Raw genomic sequence first — 23653 nt, forward strand, 5'->3', positions numbered from 1 at the left:
AGTCTCAAAGAAAACCATTAGTAACACACTACGCCGTCATGGATTAAAATCCTGCAGTGCACGCAAGATCTCCCTGTTCAAGCCAGCGCATGTCCAGGCCCGTCTGAAGTTTGCCAATGACCATCTGGATGATCCAGAGGAGGAATGGGAGAAGGTCATGTGGTCTGATGAGACAAAAATAGAGATTTTTGGTCTAAACTCCACTCGCCGTGTTTGGAGGAAGAAGAAGGATGAGTACAACCCCAAGAACACCATCCCAACCGTGAAGCATGGAGGTGGAAACATCATTCTTTGGGGATGCTTTTCTGCAAAGGGGACAGGACGACTGCACCGTATTGAGGGGAGGATGGATGGGGCCATGTATCGCGAGATCTTGGCCAACAACCTCCTTCCCTCAGTAAGAGCATTGAAGATGGGTCGTGGCTGGGTCTTCCAGCATGACAACGACCCGAAACACACAGCCAGGGCAACTAAGGAGTGGCTCCGTAAGAAGCATCTCAAGGTCCTGGAGTGGCCTAGCCAGTCTCCAGACCTGAACCCAATAGAAAATCTTTGGAGTGAGCTGAAAGTCCTTATTGCCCAGCGACAGCCCCAAAACCTGAAGGATCTGGAGAAGGCCTTAATGGAGGAGTGGGCCAAAATCCCTGCTGCAGTGTGTGCAAACCTGGTCAAGACCTACAGGAAACGTATGATCTCTGTAATTGCAAACAAAGGTTTCTGTACCAAATATTAAGTTCTGCTTTTCTGATGTATCAAATACTTATGTCATGCAATAAATGCAAATGAATTACTTAAAAATCATACAATGTGATTTTCTGGTTTTTCCATCTCTCACAGTTGAAGAGTACCTATGATAAAAATTACAGACCTCTACATGCTTTGTAAGTAGGAAAACCTGAAAAATCGGCAGTGTATCAAATACTTGTTCTCCCCACTGTATAATGTGACCAAAATACAGTCCTCTGTTAATCCCGTTATTGGTGAGATCTTATTTATGAAGTCTATAGAGTCTTTCACATATGATGGCAATGCTTGCACATGAGATTTAATAAAAGAGTCTACAAAGTTTGACAATGGCTCAAGCATTCAGCCTATTCCTGCAACCACTGGTCTGCCTAGATAATTGCCTTGTTTTTTTTTAGGTTTATGTACTTTAGGCAAAATGTACAGGCATGGACGTATGGCACATTTGCAGCAAAGGTATTCATATTCAGGTTTTGAGATAAGGTTGTTTAATAGGGCTTGCTCCAGATTAGAGCTAATATCCCTTTGGAACACCTGTGTGGGATCAACACTCAGTTTTATATAGAAACGTTCATTACTGAGTTGTCTCAGAATCTCTTCTTTGTGTTTTTCATAGTCTAAAACGACCACAGCACCCCTCTTGTCTGCAGGTTTGATAACCAAAGATGAATCTTTCATTAGGGATAAAAGTGTCTGCTAAATGGCATATTATTATTATTATTATTAATTAAGTGACTGTCCTGGTGAGGTTCTTCTGAATATGGCTACAATAGGTATTAAATCGAGGAGTTGTTCACCATAGGACAGAATTTGCTTTTGGGCTTAAAATGGGTAACAGTTCTTTGTTGGGTTTCTAGGCCAGAAACAATGTTTAGGGAAAACACGTGTTTAAGTTTAATCTTGCGAAATAATTTAAACAGATCTACTTTCGTATCAAATGGTTTGTCTGTACACGTAGGTACAAAAGAGAGGCCCTTAGATAAGACTGAGACTTGTGCGTCAGTGAGCTCTTTTTTGGAGAGGTTAATTACCACGGCCTGTGTATTCCCAGTCATGTGAAATCCATATATTAGGGCCTAATGAATTTATTTCAATTGATTGATTTTCTTATATGAACTGTAACTCAGTAAAATCTCTGAAATTGTTGCATGTTGGTTTATATTTTTGTTCAGTATATATTGAGATGATAGGGTATGAGTCGGACCGCAGAGTGAAGGAAAAGCAGCCAACGAGCGCTCAGCATATGTGGGAACTCCTTCAAGACTGTTGGAAAAGCATTCCAGGTGAAGCTGGTTGAGAGAATGCCAAGAGTGTGCAAAGCTATCATCAAGGCAAAGGGTGGCTATTTGAAGAATCTCAAATATATTTTAATTTGTTTAACACTTTTTTGGTTACTAAATTATTCCATATGTGTTATTTCATAGTTTTAATGTCTTCACTATTATTCTACAATGTAGACAATAGTAAAAATAAATAAAAAACCTTGAATGAGTAGGTGTTCTAAAACTTTTGACCGGTAGCTTATATATAGATAGAATAATAATGGGGGATTGGAAAGACAATTACATTGATGGAAGCCACACTACCTGCGATATTAAAGCTGATCTACCTCATAAAAAAAATATTTTAAAAAGTCTGTTGTTGTTAGCCACACCAGACCACTAGGTGGCGGTGGACGTCCGGAGTTGGTAAAAAGTCTGTTGTTGTTAGCCACACCAGACCACTAGGTGGCGGTGGACGTCCGGAGTTGGTAAAAAGTCTGTTGTTGTTAGCCACACCAGACCACTAGGTGGCGGTGGACGTCCGGAGTTGGTAAAAAGTCTGTTGTTGTTAGCCACATTAGACCGCTAGGTGGCGGTGGATGTCAGGAGTTGGCTCCCTGTTTTCACACACTGACATCAAGTGGATTAAACTGACATGAAATTACATGGCCAAGTCTCGATAACAAAACATCTTCAAGATAAAGGCTTGCAAATTATATTTCGGCTTGTCCTTGCCAGGATAACTAGGTAATGAAGTTCTAGTGTTCCACTCAAGTCTGTTGGTAGTGGAACATACTATGTGACTGACTGGCCGACTGACTGACTGGCCGACTGACTGACTGGCCGACTGTCTGTCTGGCCGACTCTCTGCCTGCCTGTCTGTCCATCCTTCAGTCCGTGGTCCACCTACCTGGTGGTGAGGAACTCAATCAGTTTGTTGGTCTTCTCCTCCGCGTCCTGGGAGGAGATGTGGGGCAGGTTGGAGGTGCTGCCTCCCAGGCTGAGGCTGGAAGAGGTGGACGAAGAGCCAGAGTCGGGTACAGGGGATGCCTGGCCCTTTCGCAGGAAGTCCACCCCACCTGGGAGGGAGAGAGAGAGAGAAGCAGAGGAGAGGGAGAGGGAGAGGGAAGGAGAGAGAGAGGGAGAGGGAGAGGAGAGGGAAGGAGAGAGAGAGGGAGAGGGAGAGGAGAGGGAAGGAGAGAGAGAAAGGGAGAAGGAGAGAGAGAAAGGGAGAAGGAGAGAGAGAAAGGGAAAAGGAGAGAGAGAGAGAACGGGAGAAGGAGAGGAGTCACAACAGGGACAGTTTAGAAGGCACAAAACAGGAAGAAACGTTTTGAAACAGGAGGTGCATCCTGAACTTGTCCATTTCAAAACCGTGTTTACTGAACAGCACCCAGATAACAGAGGTACATTTGGTGGTTTCACTTTATATCTTGACTACTCCTGTTGTGAGTCCAATGTAGCGAGATGTGAGGTGAACTCTATGCTCTGTTTTTCTATATTACAACTACTGAATTTAAGATACCAGCTTGTCGCTAGTCAGGTCAAGTGAAGTTTTCTTTATCGCTTCAAGCAAAACAAATTAAAGTGGGGAAAGAACCTATCCTTGCAGCGTGTCTAACCCTGCCTTGGTAGATGGCCCCTTTTTGGGCAAGAGGATATAAATAGCGTAATGGAATGCTTTAATCAGGACTTTTGATGTCGTCTGCTGCAGGACATAGGATTGTTGCTGGCCAGGCTACCATGTTTTCTTTCCCCCACAAAGCTCTCCCTTGAAAGTGTAAGCCATTCCCTGCTGATAACTGTACCAAGATTAACCATGGAGAGGAGCAATGTGTCCAGTGCTACACTCTCTCCCATAGACCCTGTAGAACAACATGGCTGTCTAAGATGGCCATTTTATATTCATTTGATTGATAAACTGAAAATGCCTTTCTTAATTTTTTTTACTGAACAAAAATATAACATGCAACAATTTCTATGATTTTACAGAGTTACAGTTCATATAAGGAAATAGCTCAATGGAAATGAATTCATTAGGCCCTAATCTATGGATTTCACATGACTGGGAATACAGATATGCTTCTGTTGGTCACATATACCTTAAAAAAAAAAGTAGGGGCATGGATCAGAAAACCAGTCAGTGACCACCATTTGCCTCATGCAGCGCAACTTCTCCTTCACATTGAGTTGATCAGGCTGTTGATTGTGGCCTGTGGAATGTTGTCCATTCCTCTTCAATGGCAGTGCGAAGTTGCTGGATATTGGCGGGAAAATGCAATTGCCATCGATAAAATGCAACCCCCCCGCCACCATGGGGCACTCTGTTCACAATGTTGACATCAGCAAACCGCTCGCTCCACACAACGCCATACGACCTGGATTCATCCGTGAAGAGCACACTTCTCCAGCGTGCCAGTGACCATCGAAGGTGAGCATTTTCCCACTGAAGTCGGTTATGACGCCGAACTACAGTCAGGTCAAGACTCTGGTGAGGACAACGAGCATGCAGATGAGCTTCCCTGAGACGGTTTCTGACAGTTTGTGCAGAAAGTCTTCTGTTGTGCAAACCCACAGTTTCATCAGCTGTCCGGGTGGCTGGTCTCAGACGATCCCGCAGGTGAAGAAGCAGGGCTGGCATGGTTACATGTGGTCTGCGGTTGTGAGACCGGTTGGACATACTGCCAAATTCTATAAAACAATGTTGGAGGCGGCTCATGGTAGAGAAATGAACATTCAATTCTTTGGCAACAGCTCTGGTGGACATTCCTGCAGTCAGCATGCCAATTGCATGCATGTCAATTGCACGGTCCCTCAAAACTGGAGACATCTGTAGCATTGTGTTGTGTGACAAAACTGCACATTTTAGAGTGGCCCTTTATTGTCCCCAGCACAAGGTACACCTGTGTAATGATCATGCTGTTTAATTAGCTTCTTGATATGTCACACCTTTCAGGTGGATAGATTATCTTGGCAAAGGAGAAATGCTCACTAACAGGGATGTAAACACATTTGTGCACATTTTAGAGAAATAATATTTTTGTGCATATGGAACATTTCTGGGATCTTTTATTTCAGCTCATGAAACATGGGACCACCACTTTACATGGTGCATTTATATAGTTTTAAAACAACAACTCCGACTTGGACCACACAAGTTACGATAATGATTAAGACAAAAGGTTTTTTGTTTTTTATCTGTTGCATGCCCTAGTGAACACTGCCCAGGAGTCAATACTGTACTGTGTAATACCTGTAGTAGTGAAGTATTCAGGCAGGTAGCCTGACTCGCTGGTCAAGGTTTTGTTGCCATTGACCTCTTGTGTCTGCAGCAGGACGGAGGCGATGGTCTGGAAGTTGCCATTGCAGGACAGAGTAATGAGCAGGTGCAGGAGGAGACGCTTGCTGTGCTCAAACACCTCAGGACGGCAGTGATCCATGCCTGGTGGTGAAACAAATACATCATAATACAGTGACAGCAGATACAGTGACATCATAATACAGTGACAGCAGATACTGTGACATCATAATACAGTGACAGCAGATACAGTGACATCATAATACAGAGACAGCAGATACAGTGGGGTCCAACATTTTTGACAGCCTTGATAAAGATGAGCAATAATTACTGAATAAAATAAATAATTCAAATGCTGAGCTATGTTGTATGCTCAAAGAAATTGGGAAATTATTTTGTACTAATACAATTGCTGAGAGAAAGAGAGTTATTGACACCCCTAAAGATTCGTATAAATAAAGTAGTCAAAAGTTTTGTATTTGGTCCCATATTCCAAGCATGCAATTACCATATCAAGATTGTGACTCTACAAACTCATTGGATGCATTTGCAGTTCGTTTTAGTTGTGTTTCAGATTTGTAATTTGTCCCCAATAGAATGAATGGTAAATAATGTATTCTGTCATTTTGGAGTACCTTTTATTATATACAGTTGAAGTTGGAAGTTTACATACACTTACAGTAGGTTGGAGTCATTAAAACTCCTTTTTCAACCACTCCACAAATGTCTTGTTAACAAACTATAGTTTTGGCAAGTCGGTTAGGACATCTACTTTGTGCATGACACAAGTAATATTTCCAACAATTGTTTACAGACAGATTATTTCACTTATAATTCACTTTATCACAATTCCAGTGGGTCAGAAGTTTACATACACTAAGTTGACTGTGCCTTTAAACAGCTTGGAAAATTCCAGAAAATGATGTAATGGCTTTAGAAGCTTCTGATAGGCTAATTGACATCATTTCAGTCAATTGGAGATGTACCTGAGGATGTATTTCAAGGCCTACCTTCAAACTCAGTGCCTCTTTGCTTGACATCATGGGAAAATCAAAAGAAATCAGCCAAGACCTCAGAAACAAAATTGTAGACCTCCACAAGTCTGGTTCATCCTTGGGAGCAATTTCCAAACGCCTGAAGGTACCACGTTCATCTGTACAAACAATATTACGCAAGTATAAACACCATGGGACCACGCAGCCGTCATACCGCTCAGGAAGGAGACGCGTTCTGTCTCCTAGAGATGAATGTACTTTGGTGCGAAAAGTGCAAATCAATCCCAGAACAACAGCAAAGGACCTTGTGAAGATGATGGAGGAAACAGGTACAAAATTATCTATATCCTTTGCTCCAAAACCGCCATAAAAAAGCCAGACTACGGTTTACAACTGCACATGGGACAAAGATCGTACTTTTTGGAGAAATGTCCTCTGGTCTGATGAAACAAAAATAGAACTGTTTGGCCATAATGACCATCGTTATGTTTGGAGGAAAAAGGGGGTCGCTTGCAAGCCGAAGAACACCAACCCAACCGTGAAGCACGGGGGTGGCAGCATCATGCTGTGGGGGTGCTCTGCTGCAGGAGGGACTGGTGCACTTCACAAAATAGATGGCATCACGAGGAAGGAAAATTATGTGGATATATTGAATTAACATCTCAAGACATCAGTCAGGAAGTTAAAGCTTGGTCGCAAATGGGTCTTCCAAATGAACAATGACCCCAAGCATACTTCCAAAGTTGTGGCAAAATGGCTTAAGGACAACAAAGTCAAGGTATTGGAGTGGCCATCACAAAGCCCTGACCTCAATCCTATAGAACATTTGTGGGCAGAACTGAAAAAGTGTGTGCGAGCAAGGAGGCCTACAAACCTGATTCAGTTACACCAGCTCTGTCAGGAGGAATGGGCCAAAATTCACCCGACTTATTGTGGAATGCTTGTGGAAGGCTACCCGAAACATTTGACCCAAATTAAACAATTTAAAGGCAATGCTACCAAATACTAATTGAGTGTATGTAAACTTCTGACCCACTGGGAATGTTATGAAAGAAATAAAAGCTGAAATAAATCTTTCTCTCTACTATTATTCTGACATTTCACATTCTTAAAATAAAGTGGTGATCCTAACTGACCTAAGACAGGGACTTTTTACTAGGATTAAATGTCAGGAATTGTGAAAAACTGAGTTTAAATGTATTTCGCTAAGAAGTATGTAAACTTCCGACTTCAACTGTACAATGTAAGAATAGAATATGTTTCTGAACACTTCTACATTCATGTGGATGCTACCTGAACGAATCGTGGATAATGATTTCATTTAAATTTTTTAAATCTTTAGTCATATAGCAGACGCTCTTATCCAGAGCGACTTACAGTTAGTGAGTGCTTTTTCTTTTTCATACTGGTCTCCCGTGGGAATCGAACCCACAACCCTGGCGTTGCAAACACCATGCTCTACCAACTGAGCTACACGGGACATTACTGATGAGTGAGAAAGTTACAGAGGGTCAAAGACCATACCCCCAAGACATGCTAACCTCTTCACCAATAACAGGGGAGGTTAGGATGTCTTGGGGTATGATCTTTGACCCTCTGTAACTTTCTCACTCATCATTATTCACGATTCATTCAGAATTATCCGTAATCATAGTAGCATCCACAATAATGTACAAGTGTTTAGAAACATATTATATTCTTGTTTACAATAAAAGCGACTCTAAAATGACACAATACATAATTGACTATTCATTCCTATTGGGGTACCAAATAATCTGTAACAAAACGAGCAGCAAATGCATCCAACAAGTTCGTAGCGTCACAAGCTTGATGTAATCATTGCATGCTAGGATATGGGACCAAATACTACACTTTTGACTGCTTTATTTATAACAATCTTTAGGGGTGGTAATCATTTTGACCCCTACCTTTTTATTTGTTAAATTTTTTTTATTTCTCTGAGCAATGGTATTAGTATAAAATAATATAATTTCCCACATTTTGGGAGCATACAATATAGCTCAGTATGAATTATTTATTTTATACAGTCATTATTGTTAATCTTTATCAAGGGTGTCAATAATAACATCCTTACATACAGTGTCTCTACTGGTGTAATAACTGATACTACACAGGGTTGGGGTTAATATTATTGCTCCCTATGGTCTCCAGCTGTAAAAGAGGCAAAACGATTGGCAGCAATTGCCAGCTACTTCCTGGCGTGTCCAAGTTGGAGCGAGTTCAGAATCAGTTAACTCAGTAATTCCTCATTGAAAAGTATGCGCTGGTGTGTGTCATACCCAGAAAGAGGGCGTGGAGCAGCAGTGGCAGGTGCAGGGCCCAGTCTTCTCTCACACTGTGGTCAACCACCATCTCGGTCATGAAGATCACTGCGATGTTACACCTACAGACACATCAACAATATACATATTGTATATACATCAACTACTATGTTACACCAACATACTGCATACAACAGCACATCAAATATACTCTATACATTGTCTCCATCCCAAATGTTACCCTATTCCCTACATAGTATAGTGCACAAAAGTAGTGCCCTAAATAGGGAATAGGGTTCCATTTGAGACGCATCTATGGCCTCTCTCTCTCCCTCTGTTTTCAATGCTCAGGGATGCAATGGAATATATATTATGACTGCTTGGGGTTTATCACTGGGAAATGAGGAGGACATTGTATCAGAACTTATTTTGTCAAACGATAAAGCTCATCCACCCTGTTTAAACCTATTGCTGGGTCATGTTCTTTCCCTCTGCTACCATGAAGGATGACATCATCTTAGATAATGGTTTTGATAAGAGTTACAGGGACCAGGTGTGAGAGACAGGGTAGCGTAGGTCTGACCTCTAACAATAGCCCTCTGCAGATGTCCTACATACAGTTGAAGTTGGAAGTTTACATACACATTAGCCAAATATATTTAAACTCAGTTTTTCACAAATGTGAAATGTCAGAATAATAGTAGAGAGAATGATTTATTTCAGCTTTTATTTCTTTCATCACATTCCCAGTGGGTCAGAAGTTTACATACACTCAATTAGTATTTGGTAGCATTGCCTTTAAATTGTTTAACTTGGGTCAAACGTTTCAGGTAGCCTTCCACAAGCTTTCCACAAGAAGTCGGGTGAATTTTGGCCCATTCCTCCTGACAGAGCTGGTGTAACTGAGTCAGGTTTGTAGGCCTCCTTGCTCGCACACACTTTTTCAGTTCTGCCCACAAATGTTCTATAGGATTGAGGTCAGGGCTTTGTGATGGCCACTCCAATACCTTGACTTTGTTGTCCTTAAGCCATTTTGCCACAACTTTGGAAGTATGCTTGGGGTCATTGTTCATTTGGAAGACCCATTTGCGACAAAGCTTTAACTTCCTGACTGATCTGTTGAGATGTTGCTTCAATATATCCACATCATTTTTCTTCCTCATGATGCCATCTATTTTGTGAAGTGCACCAGTCCCTCCTGCAGCAAAGCACCCCCACAGCATGATGCTGCCAACCCCGTTCTTCACGGTTGGGTTGGTGTTCTTCGGCTTGCAAGCGACCCCCTTTTTCCTCCAAACATAATGATGGTCATTATGGCCAAACAGTTCTATTTTTGTTTCATCAGACCAGAGGACATTTCTCCAAAAAGTACGATCTTTGTCCCCATGTGCAGTTGCAAACCGTAGTCTGGCTTTTTTATGGCGGTTTTGGAGCAGTGGCTTCTTCCTTGCTGAGCGGCCTTTCAGGTTATGTCGATATAGGACACGTTTTACTGTGGATATAGATACTTTTGTACCTGTTTCCTCCAGCATCTTTACAAGGTCCTTTGCTGTTGTTCTGGGATTGATTTGCACTTTTCGCACCAAAGTACGTTCATCTCTAGGAGACAGAACGCGTCTCCTTCCTGAGCGGTATGACAGCTGCGTGGTCCCATGGTGTTTATACTTACGTACTATTGTTTGTACAGATGAACGTGGTACCTTCAGGCGTTTGGAAATTGCTCCCAAGAATGAACCAGACTAGTGGAGGTCTACAATTTTGTTTCTGAGGTCTTGGCTGATTTCTTTTGATTTTCCCATGATGTCAATCAAAGAGGCACTGAGTTTAAAGGTAGGCCTTGAGGTACACCTCCAATTGACTCAAATGATGTCAATTAGCCTATCAGAAGCTTCTAAAGCCATGACATCATTTTCTGGAATTTTCCAAGCTGTTTAAAGGCACAGTCAACTTAGTGTATGTAAACTTCTGACCCACTGGAATTGTGATACAGTGAATTATAAGTGAAATGATCTGTCTGTAAACAATTACTGGTGTCACGCACAAAGTAGATGTCCTAACCGACTTGCCAAAACTATAGTTTGTTAACAAGAAATTTGTGGAGTGGTTGAAAAACGAGTTTTAATGACTCCAACCTAAGTGTATGTAAACTTCCGACTTCAATTGTATCTCACATGCATCACACACACTGCTTGGTATTTCATACACAAATGGTGTGTGTGCGCCTGTGTGTGTTAACCTGTGTGTACCTGTGTAGAGGTATGGTTGATGGTTCCTGTTAGGTAGTCCACCAGGAAACGTGTGTGTGTGTGTACCTGTGTAGAGGTCCCCTAGGAGTGATGGTTTCAGGGAGGTAGTCCACCAGGAAACGTGTGTGTGTGTACCTGTGTAGAGGTCCCCTAGGAGTGATGGTTCCTGTTAGGTAGTCCACCAGGAAACGTGTGTATGTGTGTACCTGTGTAGAGGTCCCCTAGGAGTGATGGTTTCAGGGAGGTAGTCCACCAGGAAACGTGTGTGTGTGTACCTGTGTAGAGGTCCCCTAGGAGTGATGGTTTCAGAGAGGTAGTCCACCAGGAAACATGTGTGTGTGTGTACCTGTGTAGAGGTCCCCTAGGAGTGATGGTTTCAGGGAGGTAGTCCACCAGGAAACATGTGTGTGTGTGTACCTGTGTAGAGGTCCCCTAGGAGTGATGGTTTCAGGGAGGTAGTCCACCAGGGGAGCCCAGCAGCCTCCGTTGACAGGCATGGGCAAAGGGAGTGGCTGATTGGTCTCCACAACGCTCATCAGCCAACCAGTGTACGGTGGAAGGGGTTCACCTAGGGGTCACACAGGAAGTTAAACTCATGACAAAGCACGGCAGCACTCGCCAGGCCAGACCCTCTCCAGGGTCGTGTTCAGTGGGGCACACTTGGGCAAAACGTTTTCCAACGGAAAACGAAAACCAATGTTTCTCATTGGACACTGACCCAGGCTACCTCTGTTCCAGAGAGTAGAACCAATGAGTAGAACAAATGAGTTTTGGGATCACTGGCTGTTTACTGGTAGTATCTGAGAGGCCCTGTCACGGAGCTGCTTGTGTGTTTCACTTCCAGTTCTTACAAAGGATCTTCTCAGCGCTCCAGGCCTATCATGCATTATCAATGGCACTGACCTAGGCAGCCATCTTACCCCTTAGATGTAAAGTCTAGGGGACCTGCATGGTTCTGGTACCGGTTCCGACCGATATTTCCACGTATAGATTGACCTGTGGACACCGTAGATCGAAATGGCTTGCATTGAGAGATAACCCTGGTTCCCACGGACACAGTAGTATATTTTCTGAGCCTGTGTGACGTAGGATGTGAAATCTGAAACCACTTGAAGTTGGGATGTCCCTCCTACCATTTCATTCGCTCTTCCGACTGTCCATCAACTCCTGGCTGAATCCTATGTCACATCCACTGACAAAGCACATGCCTGCAATCCTTACATCGTAGCGCAGCAGGAGAGTTTCATCACTGTAGCACATTCAGAGATTGAGCTATAGCCATTCATCTTAAATAATTCCTAGATTTTAAACAAAAAACGTTCTGTTTGTTATAGATGGGCAAGATTAATATGAGATGAAAGGCAAATTCCAAGCTAGGAAGCCAAGCTAGAGCTCTGTGAGATGTTCACAGCGATGGAGGCAGACGTTTTGATCAAGAGAGCCCTTTAGAAAATCTGCACATTTTCTCTAACACAAAACATTCAAATTCAGTATGTATTTTACAGTTATAAGGAAGGTGAAATCTTATAGTTAGTTGTTTTATAATTTGATTATACTATATTTAGAAAGCATATAAGTCATTTCAAGCCTTATTCATACAGTTTTGTTGAATAGGAAATACATCATACAAAATAGTTCATATTTTCATCATGTTTGTACTGTGTACTTGAGCTTGTGTCCTCAAAAGTGACTACACTTTGGCAATTTATAACCATTTTTACCAGAAAGGTAAGATTTTAACAGCATTACTAGTTATTGTTTATGGCCATCTCATGATAAATCATTTATTTTGAGGATTACGTAGATTACATTTTTGATTAAATGTAGTTACATTGTAACATATGGTCTGTTCCCCAGGCTAGCAGCAGTCAAACTATGTACCATATGGTCTGGTTCCCAGACTAGCAGCAGCCAAGCTATGTACCATATGGTCTGGTTCCCAGGCTAGCAGCAGCCAAGCTATGTAACATATGGTCTGTTTCCCAGGCTAGCAGCACCCCCCACTTTAAGCAGGTGAATAAGGCACTATATTCACACACTGTACATAGAGTATATCTATAATCTCTTTACTCACTCTTCTCCTCGTCGTAGGAGCCTCCAGAACTGTTGCTGTATCGGGACTCCAGGCGGTTGTGGTTACGCATTATGTTACTCAGCCTGGATCACAAAGGTCAGAGGTCAGAGGTTGTCGCCAAGACTACTGCCACAGATTATCTATTATATTGACAAGATAGTCGAGTGACCGCTCTAACAATGGAAATACATGTCCTCAAAGATGGAAGGCAGGTGGGAGGAGGCGAGATCAGGTGGGACCATTCTAGCCAATGAAAGGGCAGATACGCGTGTCAACAACAGGCAAAACTTTGATATAAAGTCGTTTTTTTCAAAGTTGCCGAAATGCCATCCAAACCATTAGGAAATGTATATTTGATCAAATAAGCCTTACATAGCAAATTAGCAATTACATTTTTTGTTGACCAAATTCAACACTCATTGTACCTCTATATAAACATTCCTCACGTCGTGGTCTTATTTTCATGGACAGATTTTGGGCGGAGTAAACCCCCTCGCTTCGCCTCTTCCTCTCTGCTACTGCTGATCTTATATTACATCACATTTCACCTAACCTGGTCCCAGATGTGACAATGAAGGAGTTGACATGATAACACAAACAGATCTGGTCCCAGATCCCTTTGTGCTGTTTAGTCAACTTCCATGGTTGTTGACATACCAAACGACCTATAGGAGTTGGCAAAACAGCAGAAAGAAATGTGAGACCAAGCCCCAGTCCAAGTACTCTACTGTGATACTATACCTCTCTTCATTCTCCTTGGCTGCTTTAGTGTCATCTGCGTCAGGGAAACTCTCTTGGCCAGCAACTATAGTGTTGCTACTGGATGTTGTACCTAAAAAAGTAACAGACATAATTAAGTGTTTATAGACACAAATAATTCAAACATACATATTGTGAAAGTTTTGAAAAATGTCAAACTTGTGATAAAAAATCTGATCTGGTTACCTTCCTGTGTGTAACATTATGTTACTACCAAAGGTGCCAGTGGAGGTTTATATGTCCAGTCTGACTGTTGGTGTGTTCGTTCGTGTGTGTGGTAGTGTGTTCGTTCATGTTCGTGTTTGTGTGTTCGTATGTCTGTGTGCGTTTCTGTACCTATACCTGAGGCGGCGGTGGAGGCCGTGCAGGTGGCAGCAAAGCGGTAGAAAGGTGGGTTGTCACAGTGCTGTACCACAGGGTTGACCGGGTCTGTCTGCTGCAGCTCAAACAACAGCTCCTCCATGGTCTGAATGGTGTTGTTACGACACAGGTAGATCACCACCTTCTTGATCTGGAAAACACACGGAAGTAGGAACACACGCATACACGCGTGCACACACACACACACACACACACACACACACACACACACACAAACCAAGGGTTAGGATTAGAGATAGGATTCGTTTTCTGTATGGTTCTAAGGCAGCGGGATTCAAGTTATTTCTCTGTAGGGTTCTAAGGTATCAGGATTCGTTTTCTCTGTATTGTTCTAAGGCTGCGGGGTTGAGCTTAATTATCTTTTTGTATATTCTTGGTGGTTTTACTTACAATTTATTCAGACAGTAATGGAATTAGAGGGGTTCTAATGCAGCAGACTCACATAAGGCAGCAGAGAAGTGTCGCTGCTCACTCCACACAGACTGACGAGGAACTGCAGGGTGGTCCTCAGATTGTTGGGCCACGTGTCATTACTGACCAGAGCGTTCCAGACATTCTCCATCTCTGGTCCTGGGACGTCATCACCGTACTGACAGGACAAGGCAGAGCATCAGCGATTAGTAATATTAACAATAGAATGACAACTTTCACTGAGCAAAACATATATGTGGTCATATTTGTATTGTAAGTGCTAATGTGCTAAGTGTTATTTCTCCCATGTTTCCTGTATGTTGTCTGCCTTTCAACGAGCAATGTACAGACCCTCCTCACCTTGGCGGTCATGAACATGAGGTTGTTGAGGACCAGCGAGGTGGCCTGCAGCGAGCCCCAGCCCAGTCCTCTTAGGGTGTGTTGGGGGACCTGTCCCACGGTGGTGCCTGTCCGGCCCGGGGTCTCCTCCTCAGGGCTGCAGGGACTGGAGACTGGTGGCAGCAGGCAGCTGTCCATCAACTCGATGTTAGAGAGCCAGGGCAGCAGGTAGGTCAGCATGATCTGACGGCCATTTGGATGGGTCGTAGGGAAACGCTGGCTAACCTCTGGGACAGGAGAGAGAAACACAACCGAGCAGAAACCGTAAGTTTATGAATTTATACAAAGTCATAAATAATTGTTACAAAGTCAGTCCCTCCAGGATTTCGCTGCATTTGTTTGTGGTATTTGTAGATACAAATACTTGATTTTGGTGTGGCAATTATGACATTTTGCATGATGAAAATGCAGTGATGGGGGAAACATTTGTTGATGTGTGGCTTGATTTAACAATGTTATGTGGTAAAAGTGATTGATTTGTAAAAGTGGTGATTGGTTAAAATGGAGAGCCCTTTTTTGCAGTGCGTGATCGGACAGTTTTATGCGGTAATATTGCGGTGATTTGACTGTTACATATGGTAATAGTGCAGTGAATGGTCAAATTTGCAAGACCTCGCTTCACATACGGGAAATTATAGATTTTGCTAAAAAAAATGTTTTTGCAGAATTGCTCAATCCTGGAGGGCCTATACAGTTGTCCTCTGCAGAGGTGGGGGTAGTAGCATTTTAAAAACAAACAGGCTCATTATGTCATATGTGCTGATCTAGAATCAGTTTTGCCCTTTAGATCATAATTAATCATATTATTATGGACAGGGAGGACCTGATCCTAAATCAGCACTCCTACTCCGAAACGCTTGATAAATACAGGCCCTGTTGCTTAAAAGGGTTTAAAGCTAATATACATTTTATAGTTGAATAACAATGAGGTAAAGACCTGTGCACAGCAGTGCACCTTCTACAAGGTGCTGGTAATGGCAGGAAGACGGAGAGACACAGTTGAAAAACGGCACAGTTGAGGAAACGACTGCCGATCAATACTTATTTTATTGAATCAACGTCGTCGATCCTCGTCGTTGTCTGTTTTCACCCGTGTTTTTGATAACTGAATACTGAGTCTCCATCATTTGATAATAACTGATGATCTGTGTATTTATTTGGTCCACTTTATACTGACAAAATCCTTCTGACTCACAACCCACTTCACTGTTGCTATGGCAAAGAGCAGTGGGAGCTTCTATAGCTAACTGACAACGAGCCTTTTTGAGTGGGAGGAGCCATCCTAACACAAGAACAACACATTTAGCAGGAAGCCAAATGAAGATGACCTGCTTGTGAGTACTATGTGAGTACCATACAGACACACACACACACACACACAGACACAGCTTACCTGAGAAGAGAGGCAGAGTGAGTTCAGGGTATATCCTAGCCAGTTGCTGTGAGAGCTGGGCTAGAGAGACGCTATAGAGGGGAGGCAGAGGTCCATGGGTCCTACACAGGATGCTACTGGGCTTCTGGTCTGCTATCCTCTTGGAACACACGGACAGCTTTGCCTCCAGAATCTGGTTATCAAGGAAGAAAACACACACACTCTTAGTCCAGGATATTATCAGTCAGGTTTGGGGTCAATTCTAATTCAATTCACAGGTTGATGTTTATTGGGATAAGTCTTGTCCTTGAGGCAGAACTGAGCGATTACCGCTAGATGGGCCAGCTGCAAAGTAAAAATTGTCTATATTGTAAAAATGTATGATAACAAAAATTTGCTTTTTGGTCTTAATTTAAGGTTTGGGTTAGGCATTAGGGTTAGCAGTGTGGTTAGGGTTAAGGTTAGGTTAAATTTAATGACTTTGGCTGTGCCAGCTAGTGACCACTCTGCAACGCTGCCTCCAGAACAAGATTCATGACAAAAAAACTTTAACCTGCATTAATTTCAGTCAATACGGGAAGTAAACTGAAAAAACCCTGTTATCAGTGTTTCAATGGAAGGATGTCATGCATTACATTGGTCAGTAAAACTTTATTTGGATAGTCATCTATGTACATGCTACTGATTGAGTCTATTGGTTTGTTGAGCATCTATAGACTCTGTGGTATTGGTCCTTACCTGCATTAGCTGCATTGAGATTTCATAAATTTCCCTGCTGGTATCTGATGTCTTGAAGAGCACCAAATTCATCAAAGTCACGATGTCACAGGGGTAGTTTCTGCAAGTGAAATAATCAATATGAATATTTAATAAGACTTTACAGTACTTAATAAACCTTGTAGGTCTAAATCATTATGATGAAGTTATAATGCATCATAAGACATGTCATGGACAGGTATATCATAATGTCTTCAATCATCTCACAATGATCCTGACAAAAAAGTCAGTTGAAATAACATAGACATAACCTATGTTAAGGTATAAATAAGGTGTCCACTCTGCCCAGTGGTGATATAATTGCACTTTTCCAAGACAAATATGATTATTCATGTTCTGAATCGTTCAGTGGGGTCTTCTCTAACATATCATTAACATTATATTCAAAAAATCGGATTTCGTAAGCGAATACATCCGATAATAAGCACCAAGCTCTGCTGACATAGCGGTTCAGGTTTCTCGTAACAACTTTTGAGGATTTTACATTTTGTGGTCGTCATCTTCAAAGTTGTTTCCACGGGTCGCAAAAAGCAAAATTAGCATGACACGAGCTGAATGAAATGTAAAAGACTGAAAATAAAAGGCTTGGTATACGCTCAGTGCTCCGTTGACAATTCACAGAGATAAGCTTTTTTTGGTGAGAAATCTTAGAAAAAGAACAGGAATTTCGAATGAATATGAAAAGTGTATACTAAAATATGATACTGTCAAAATCAATATCCATCTTACCTCTATATTGTTTTTTTGTCCTGCGGATTTCGAGAAGAAAGATTACGAGTTCAACAGGAAAGTAGCCTGTCAGGTAGCCAGCTATGTATATTTTGAACCTAGGTAGCCAGCTATGTATATTTTGAACCTAGGTAGCCAGCTATGTATATTTTGAACCTAGGTAGCCAGCTATGTATATTTTGAACCTAGGTAGCCAGTAGCCTTAATTCTTGCACAGAATCAAGCCTAGCTGACGTGATGCAATTTTCCAGATTTTTGACCACTTTTTTTCCTCTGGCCTCCGTTGATTTAGTCAACCTAATTCTGGCCATCAAGGGTAAAAACTTCAATAACTTTTGAACGGATTATGATAGAGACTTGAGGTTTGGACCATTGGTTTTCTTAGAGGATTATCTACATATTATTTTATTAACATATTATTTTACCCATTGGTCAAAATTTGAGTTTTTGATCGGACCCCTAGTATAAAGCATTATACCAGCAGGTTGAAGTATTACAGAATATTTAACCAAATAGTGATGCTTCAGTTCAGTATTTGTAGTGTAACGTTGAGTTATGTTACAGAGAGGTGCATTAGATCAGTTCCTACTCATGATGTCTATGGTAGAGAGGTTCCTACCAATGATGTCTATGGTAGAGCAGTTCCTACCAATTATGTCTATTTTATTTATTTATTTTTTATTTTATTTTACCTTTATTTAACTAGGCAAGTCAGTGAAGAACAAATTCTTATTTACAATGACGGCCTACACCGGCCAAACCCGGACGACACTGGGCCAATTGTGCGCCGCCCTATGGGACTCCTAATCACGGCCGGTTGTGATACAGCCTGGAATCGAACCAGGGGGTCTGTAGTGACGCCTCAAGCACTGAGATGCAGTGCCTTAGACCGCTGCGCCACTCGGGAGCCCTATGGTAGAGCGGTTACTATCAGTGATCTCTATGGTTCTTAACTTAGTTAGTACCTGCTGCCACGGAAGGTGACTGAGTAGTTCCTACTTGCTACCATTAATATCCTATGGTTATTAACTTTCTACTTGTGCCAGAGACGGTGGAATTAGAAGGGATCTTACCAGTGATGTCTGTAGTTCCTACCTGCTGCCACAGATGGTGGCGATGGCCTTGAAACAGCCAGAGGCCAGTTGGTAGGAGCCGGTGAAGCAGCGGTCGACCGCCCAGTTAAACAGGTTGACCTGGTCAGCATTCAACTCCAGCAGCAGAATAACTACCTCACAGCCCAGCTGGTGAACCTAGAGGTCAATGACAGGTGGTCAGTGCGAGTGTGTGTGCGACCACCATCAACTAATTTGAGCAACCAAACTACCGGATAAATCATGCATCTTCAATGACGATTTGACTGTTGGCGATGCGAGCAAAGTTGAACTTGATTAAAATCACTAGGGATGTTGCTGTGCAATACCGAATGGGGGAGGGAAAGCCTCAGACAAAAATATTCCATACTACAGTATATCCATTTAGAAATATGGGGTGTAAAAGGTTTCCTCGTTTTAAAAGCCTTGAGTAAGACTAGTCTGAAAGGATAGTAGAAGCTATATGTCATCTGTCATAGCAGGATTAATCACATTTTCTGGGCTACATGCCCAGTTTTTACTGTTCATTCTAAGGTTAAAGAATGTAAACACTAGCCTGGTCCCAGATCTGTTTGTGTTGTATAGCTGACATTGACCATACGAGTTGGCAAGACAGCACAAACAGATCTGGGACCAGGATATGTAAACAGGACACAATATTAAAGTCAACTTTGCCCCGGAGAAAGAATGAGGGAGACATATACAGAGAGGGACAGGTGCTTAATCCAGCCAGTCATGGTAAATTGACAAATAATTGAGCAAATTACACTGAGACAAAGGACAACATTCACTGCCTCCCCGCACCTGATCAAAACAACAGGGAACAGTTGGCATGTTTTACTGCGAGGAAACTAAGCAAACTATCAGAGGGCTATTTGGGTCATTGTGTGTGTGTGTGCGCGCGCAGCTATTTTAATTTTATGGGTTAGGATTAGGGTTAGAATTAGGATTAGGAGTTATGTTTAGGGTTTGGGTTAGAGTTACAGGTTAGGGTAAGGGTAAGGTTTAGGGTTAGGTGATAGGGTAAATAGGATTTTGAATGGAAATTAATTTTAGATCCCCACGAGGATAGAAGAACAAAACATGGGTGTGTGTGGCCACATCACATACCCGTATGTCCTGGCAGGCTAGTATGTTATCCAGCCACTTATAGAGGTATCCTTCTGGGGACAGTCCAACGTTGTCGAACACAGGTCCACAGCACAACACAGCAGACATGGCCTAGAGAAACAAACACACCCACTCTAGAAACAGTAGGACATGGCAGAAGGACCAACCCCCTGCTCAGGATGACTTCAGACACCTCGTCCCTAATAAAGGTTGGGTGCTGTATAGCTTCTGTACCATCACGCTGTGGCTTCCAGCACTAACCATAAAGGTTGGGTAGTGCTGCATATACAGTGCCTTCAGAAAGTATTCACACTCCTTGACTTTTTCCACATTTTGTTGTGTTACAGCCTGAATTTAAAATTGATTACATTTAGATGTTTACACACAATACCCCATAATGTCAAAGTGGAATTGTGTTTTTCAAAATGTTTACAAATTAATAAAAAATGAAAAGCTGAAATGTCTTGAGTCAATAAGCATTCAACAGTTATTAATTACACTTTGGATGGTGTATCAATACACCCAGTCACTACAAAGATACAGGCATCCTTCCTAACTCAGTTGCCAGAGAGGAAGGAAACCGCTCAGGGATTTCACCATGAGGTCAATGGTGACTTTAAAACAGTTAGAGTTTAATGTAGTTACTCCACAATACTAACCTAATTGACAGAGTGAAAAGGAAGCCTGTACAGAATAAAAATATTCCAAAACAGGCATCCTGTTTGCAATAAGGCACTAAATTAATACTGCTAAAAATGTGACAAACGCACTTAACACGTTGTATTCAGGTAGAACCCTTTTGGGTTCCATGTAGAACCCTCTGTGGAAAGGGTTCTATATGGAACCCAAAATGGTTATACTTGGAACCAAAAGGGTTCTTCAAATGGTTTTCCTATGGGGACAGCTGAAGAACAGTTTCAGGTTCTAGATAGCACCTATTTTTCTAAGAGTGTACCTCCCAACAACACAGTGATAGTGTTTCAAAGCCTGTTGGGACAATGGGGTGAACCACTGGTACAGAAGCTGATTGAAATGTCCAGCAGTTCTCCATGCAAAGTAGATGGTCTCCCTGTCACGGTCTTTGTTTGCAGTAGATCAATCAACAACGCTGACATCATTTTAAAGGGTGTGTCCCCCTTTGCGCCAAGACACACCGCAAACAGTCAGTCAACTGGACTGCAAACAGTCAGTCAACTGGACTGCAAACAGTCAGTCAACTGGACTGCAAACAGTCAGTCAACTGGACTGGAATGTCTCCAACATAGGCTTGCTTGGTCAGCATCATCACATCTCATTTATAACCTAACATTTCTTAGAGACATCGGATTCTATGTTGTCTTGACATGGTTTGGATTCCAGCTATACATTTCCCCTGGTCCATAAGGTATGGCTTTTAAATATATATGTGGAGTTGAGGGATAAAGTTAGAAAATGGGTGACTCCACGGTTTGTCTGGACTGGAGTCAAAATTAGCGGCAGCTGGGAAAAGTTTAAATTTAGCACTGGCTAAACTGCGAATTGACATTGCCGCATTGTACGGTAACTTAAAACCACATGCAGCACTTTGTTTCCTTATCATTTCCAAAGCACAGGTTTTACAAGTAGTGCTGTAGAACCAGGGAAATCTCCCATGAGGAACAATATGTACTTTAACCCTTAACACAGACAGAAAGGTGTTAATGTGAATAAGAGGTTCTGGAGTTCAGAGGAAGTGGGATGGAGAGTTGATGTACCACGGCATGTAAGTGGACAACTGTCTGGCCTAGACGGTCAACTCTGAACTAATACCCGATACCCAGAAGGCCAGATTACAACCAGATAAAAACACTTTAACTGATGTCATCAAAATGTCTGCGAAACGTCATATTTTGTAATCTGGTTGTAGTGACGTCAGATTACAACCAGGTAAAGACACGTTTTTTTGGTCACTAAAAATACTTCTGTCCTTTTTCAATAGAACACAACCTGACCATAACATCACATAAAAATATCAAAATGTCAGCCTGACATTTCAACCACTTTGCCCACTGGGTACAGCCAAATGAGGATTTATTTCTGGGAGTTTTCCATTGCTGTTGTGCTACTGCTTGGTCTTCCCGGGACTAGGCAAGGTTACTGTTTAGTTTAGTTTATTAGGACTGCACATTCAGCAGCTACTCTTCCTGGGGTCCACATAAAACATACTAATACATGGCAAAGTACAGAACAGTTATAGACAAGAACATCATAAGATATTACATTAAATAAAAATATGAAATAACAGTTATATAGAGGAAAGACACCAAAAATACTATTTACACACTATTCATACACTGAGTGTACAAAACATTAAGAAAACCTTCTACAAGGTGTCGAAAGCGTTTCACAGGATGCTGGCCCATGTTGACTCCAATGCTTCCCACAGTTGTCAAGTTGGCTGGATGTCCTTTGGGTGGTGGACCATTCTTGAGACACACGGGGAACTGATGAGTGTGTAAAACCCAGCAGCGTTGCAGTTCGTGACACAAACTGGTGCGCCTGGCCCCGTTCAAAGACACTTCAATCTTTTGTCTTTCCCAGTCAGCCTCTGAATGGCACACATACACAATCCATGTCTCAATTGTCTTAAGGCTTAAAAATTATTCTTTAACGTGTCTCCTCCCTTCATCTACACTGATTGAAGTGGATTTAGCAAGTGACATCAATAAGGGATCATAGCTTTCACCTGGATTCACCTGGTCAGTCTATGTCATGGAAAGAGCAGGTGTTCATAATGTGTTGTACACTCAGTGTATATACAGTACAGTTAAATGAAATAAAAAACAGATAAAACTGTTAAGCACTTTGTGACAAATGGTTTAGTAAAAGCACTATACAAATAACACATGTGATTGACTGATGTACCTTGAGGGCGCAGTACTGGTATCTGGTGATCTGGTGGTTCCTGTCACTGTACCGATCAAGAGGCGTGAACATGACGCTGAAGGGACCGGCCCATTGGCTGAACAGGATGAAGAGGTGGTGCCTTAGGCTCTGCTGCGGGAACAGGAAGCGTCGGTGGTGTACTGGAGGAGAAGAGGAGGAGAGGAAGAGGAGAAGGACAGTAAAATGTCCCAGTTAGTCACCTTCACAGAACAGTCTCTGGGCATCACAATCACTGGGACATTACAAACTGCTACTGTATGGGCTGAGTGACTAAGCATTTCCTGAGAGAGAGCCGATGAAATCACTGGGGCATTACAAACTGCTACTGTATGGGCTGAGTGACTAAGCATTTCCTGAGAGAGAGCCTATGAAATCACTGGGGCATTACAAACTTCTACTGTATAGGCTGAGTGACTAAGCATTTCCTGAGAGAGCGCCTATGAAATCACTGGGGCATTACAAACTGCTACTGTATGGGCTGAGTGACTAAGCGTTTCCTGAGAGAGAGCCGATGAAATCACTGGGGCATTACAAACTGCTACTTTATGGGCTGAGTGACTAAGCGTTTCCTGAGAGAGAGCCGATGAAATCACTGGGGCATTACAAACTTCTACTGTATGGGCTGAGTGACTAAGCGTTTCCTGAGAGAGAGCCTATGAAATCACTGGGGCATTACAAACTTCTACTGTATGGGCTGAGTGACTAAGTGTTTCCTGAGAGAGAGCCGATGAAATCACTGGGGCATTACAAACTGCTACTGTATGGGCTGAGTGACTAAGCGTTTCCTGAGAGAGAGCCGATGAAATCACTGGGGCATTA

The 23653-nt window shown here is 42.3% G+C and overlaps 1 protein-coding gene across 1 annotated transcript in view; it reads right to left on the minus strand.

The window, feature by feature from the left end:
- Positions 1–23653, minus strand: part of LOC311106059 (protein furry homolog) — a gene marked incomplete at its 5' end in the record, with an annotated part of 221548 nt that overhangs the window by 124470 nt on the left and 73425 nt on the right. The window contains 15 exons of the mRNA XM_084148346.1: positions 2917–3085; positions 5260–5448; positions 8600–8703; positions 10894–10940; positions 11292–11395; positions 12902–12984; positions 13643–13733; positions 14003–14171; positions 14484–14630; positions 14813–15078; positions 16245–16416; positions 16962–17061; positions 18825–18979; positions 19931–20041; positions 22814–22974. Coding sequence (XP_084004472.1) covers positions 2917–3085; positions 5260–5448; positions 8600–8703; positions 10894–10940; positions 11292–11395; positions 12902–12984; positions 13643–13733; positions 14003–14171; positions 14484–14630; positions 14813–15078; positions 16245–16416; positions 16962–17061; positions 18825–18979; positions 19931–20041; positions 22814–22974 — 2068 coding nt within the window. The remainder of the gene's footprint in view (positions 1–2916; positions 3086–5259; positions 5449–8599; positions 8704–10893; positions 10941–11291; positions 11396–12901; positions 12985–13642; positions 13734–14002; positions 14172–14483; positions 14631–14812; positions 15079–16244; positions 16417–16961; positions 17062–18824; positions 18980–19930; positions 20042–22813; positions 22975–23653) is intronic.

The sequence above is a fragment of the Coregonus lavaretus genome, assembly GCF_964263955.1.
Source record: "Coregonus lavaretus genome assembly, chromosome: 30".
Lineage (NCBI taxonomy): Eukaryota > Metazoa > Chordata > Actinopteri > Salmoniformes > Salmonidae > Coregonus > Coregonus lavaretus.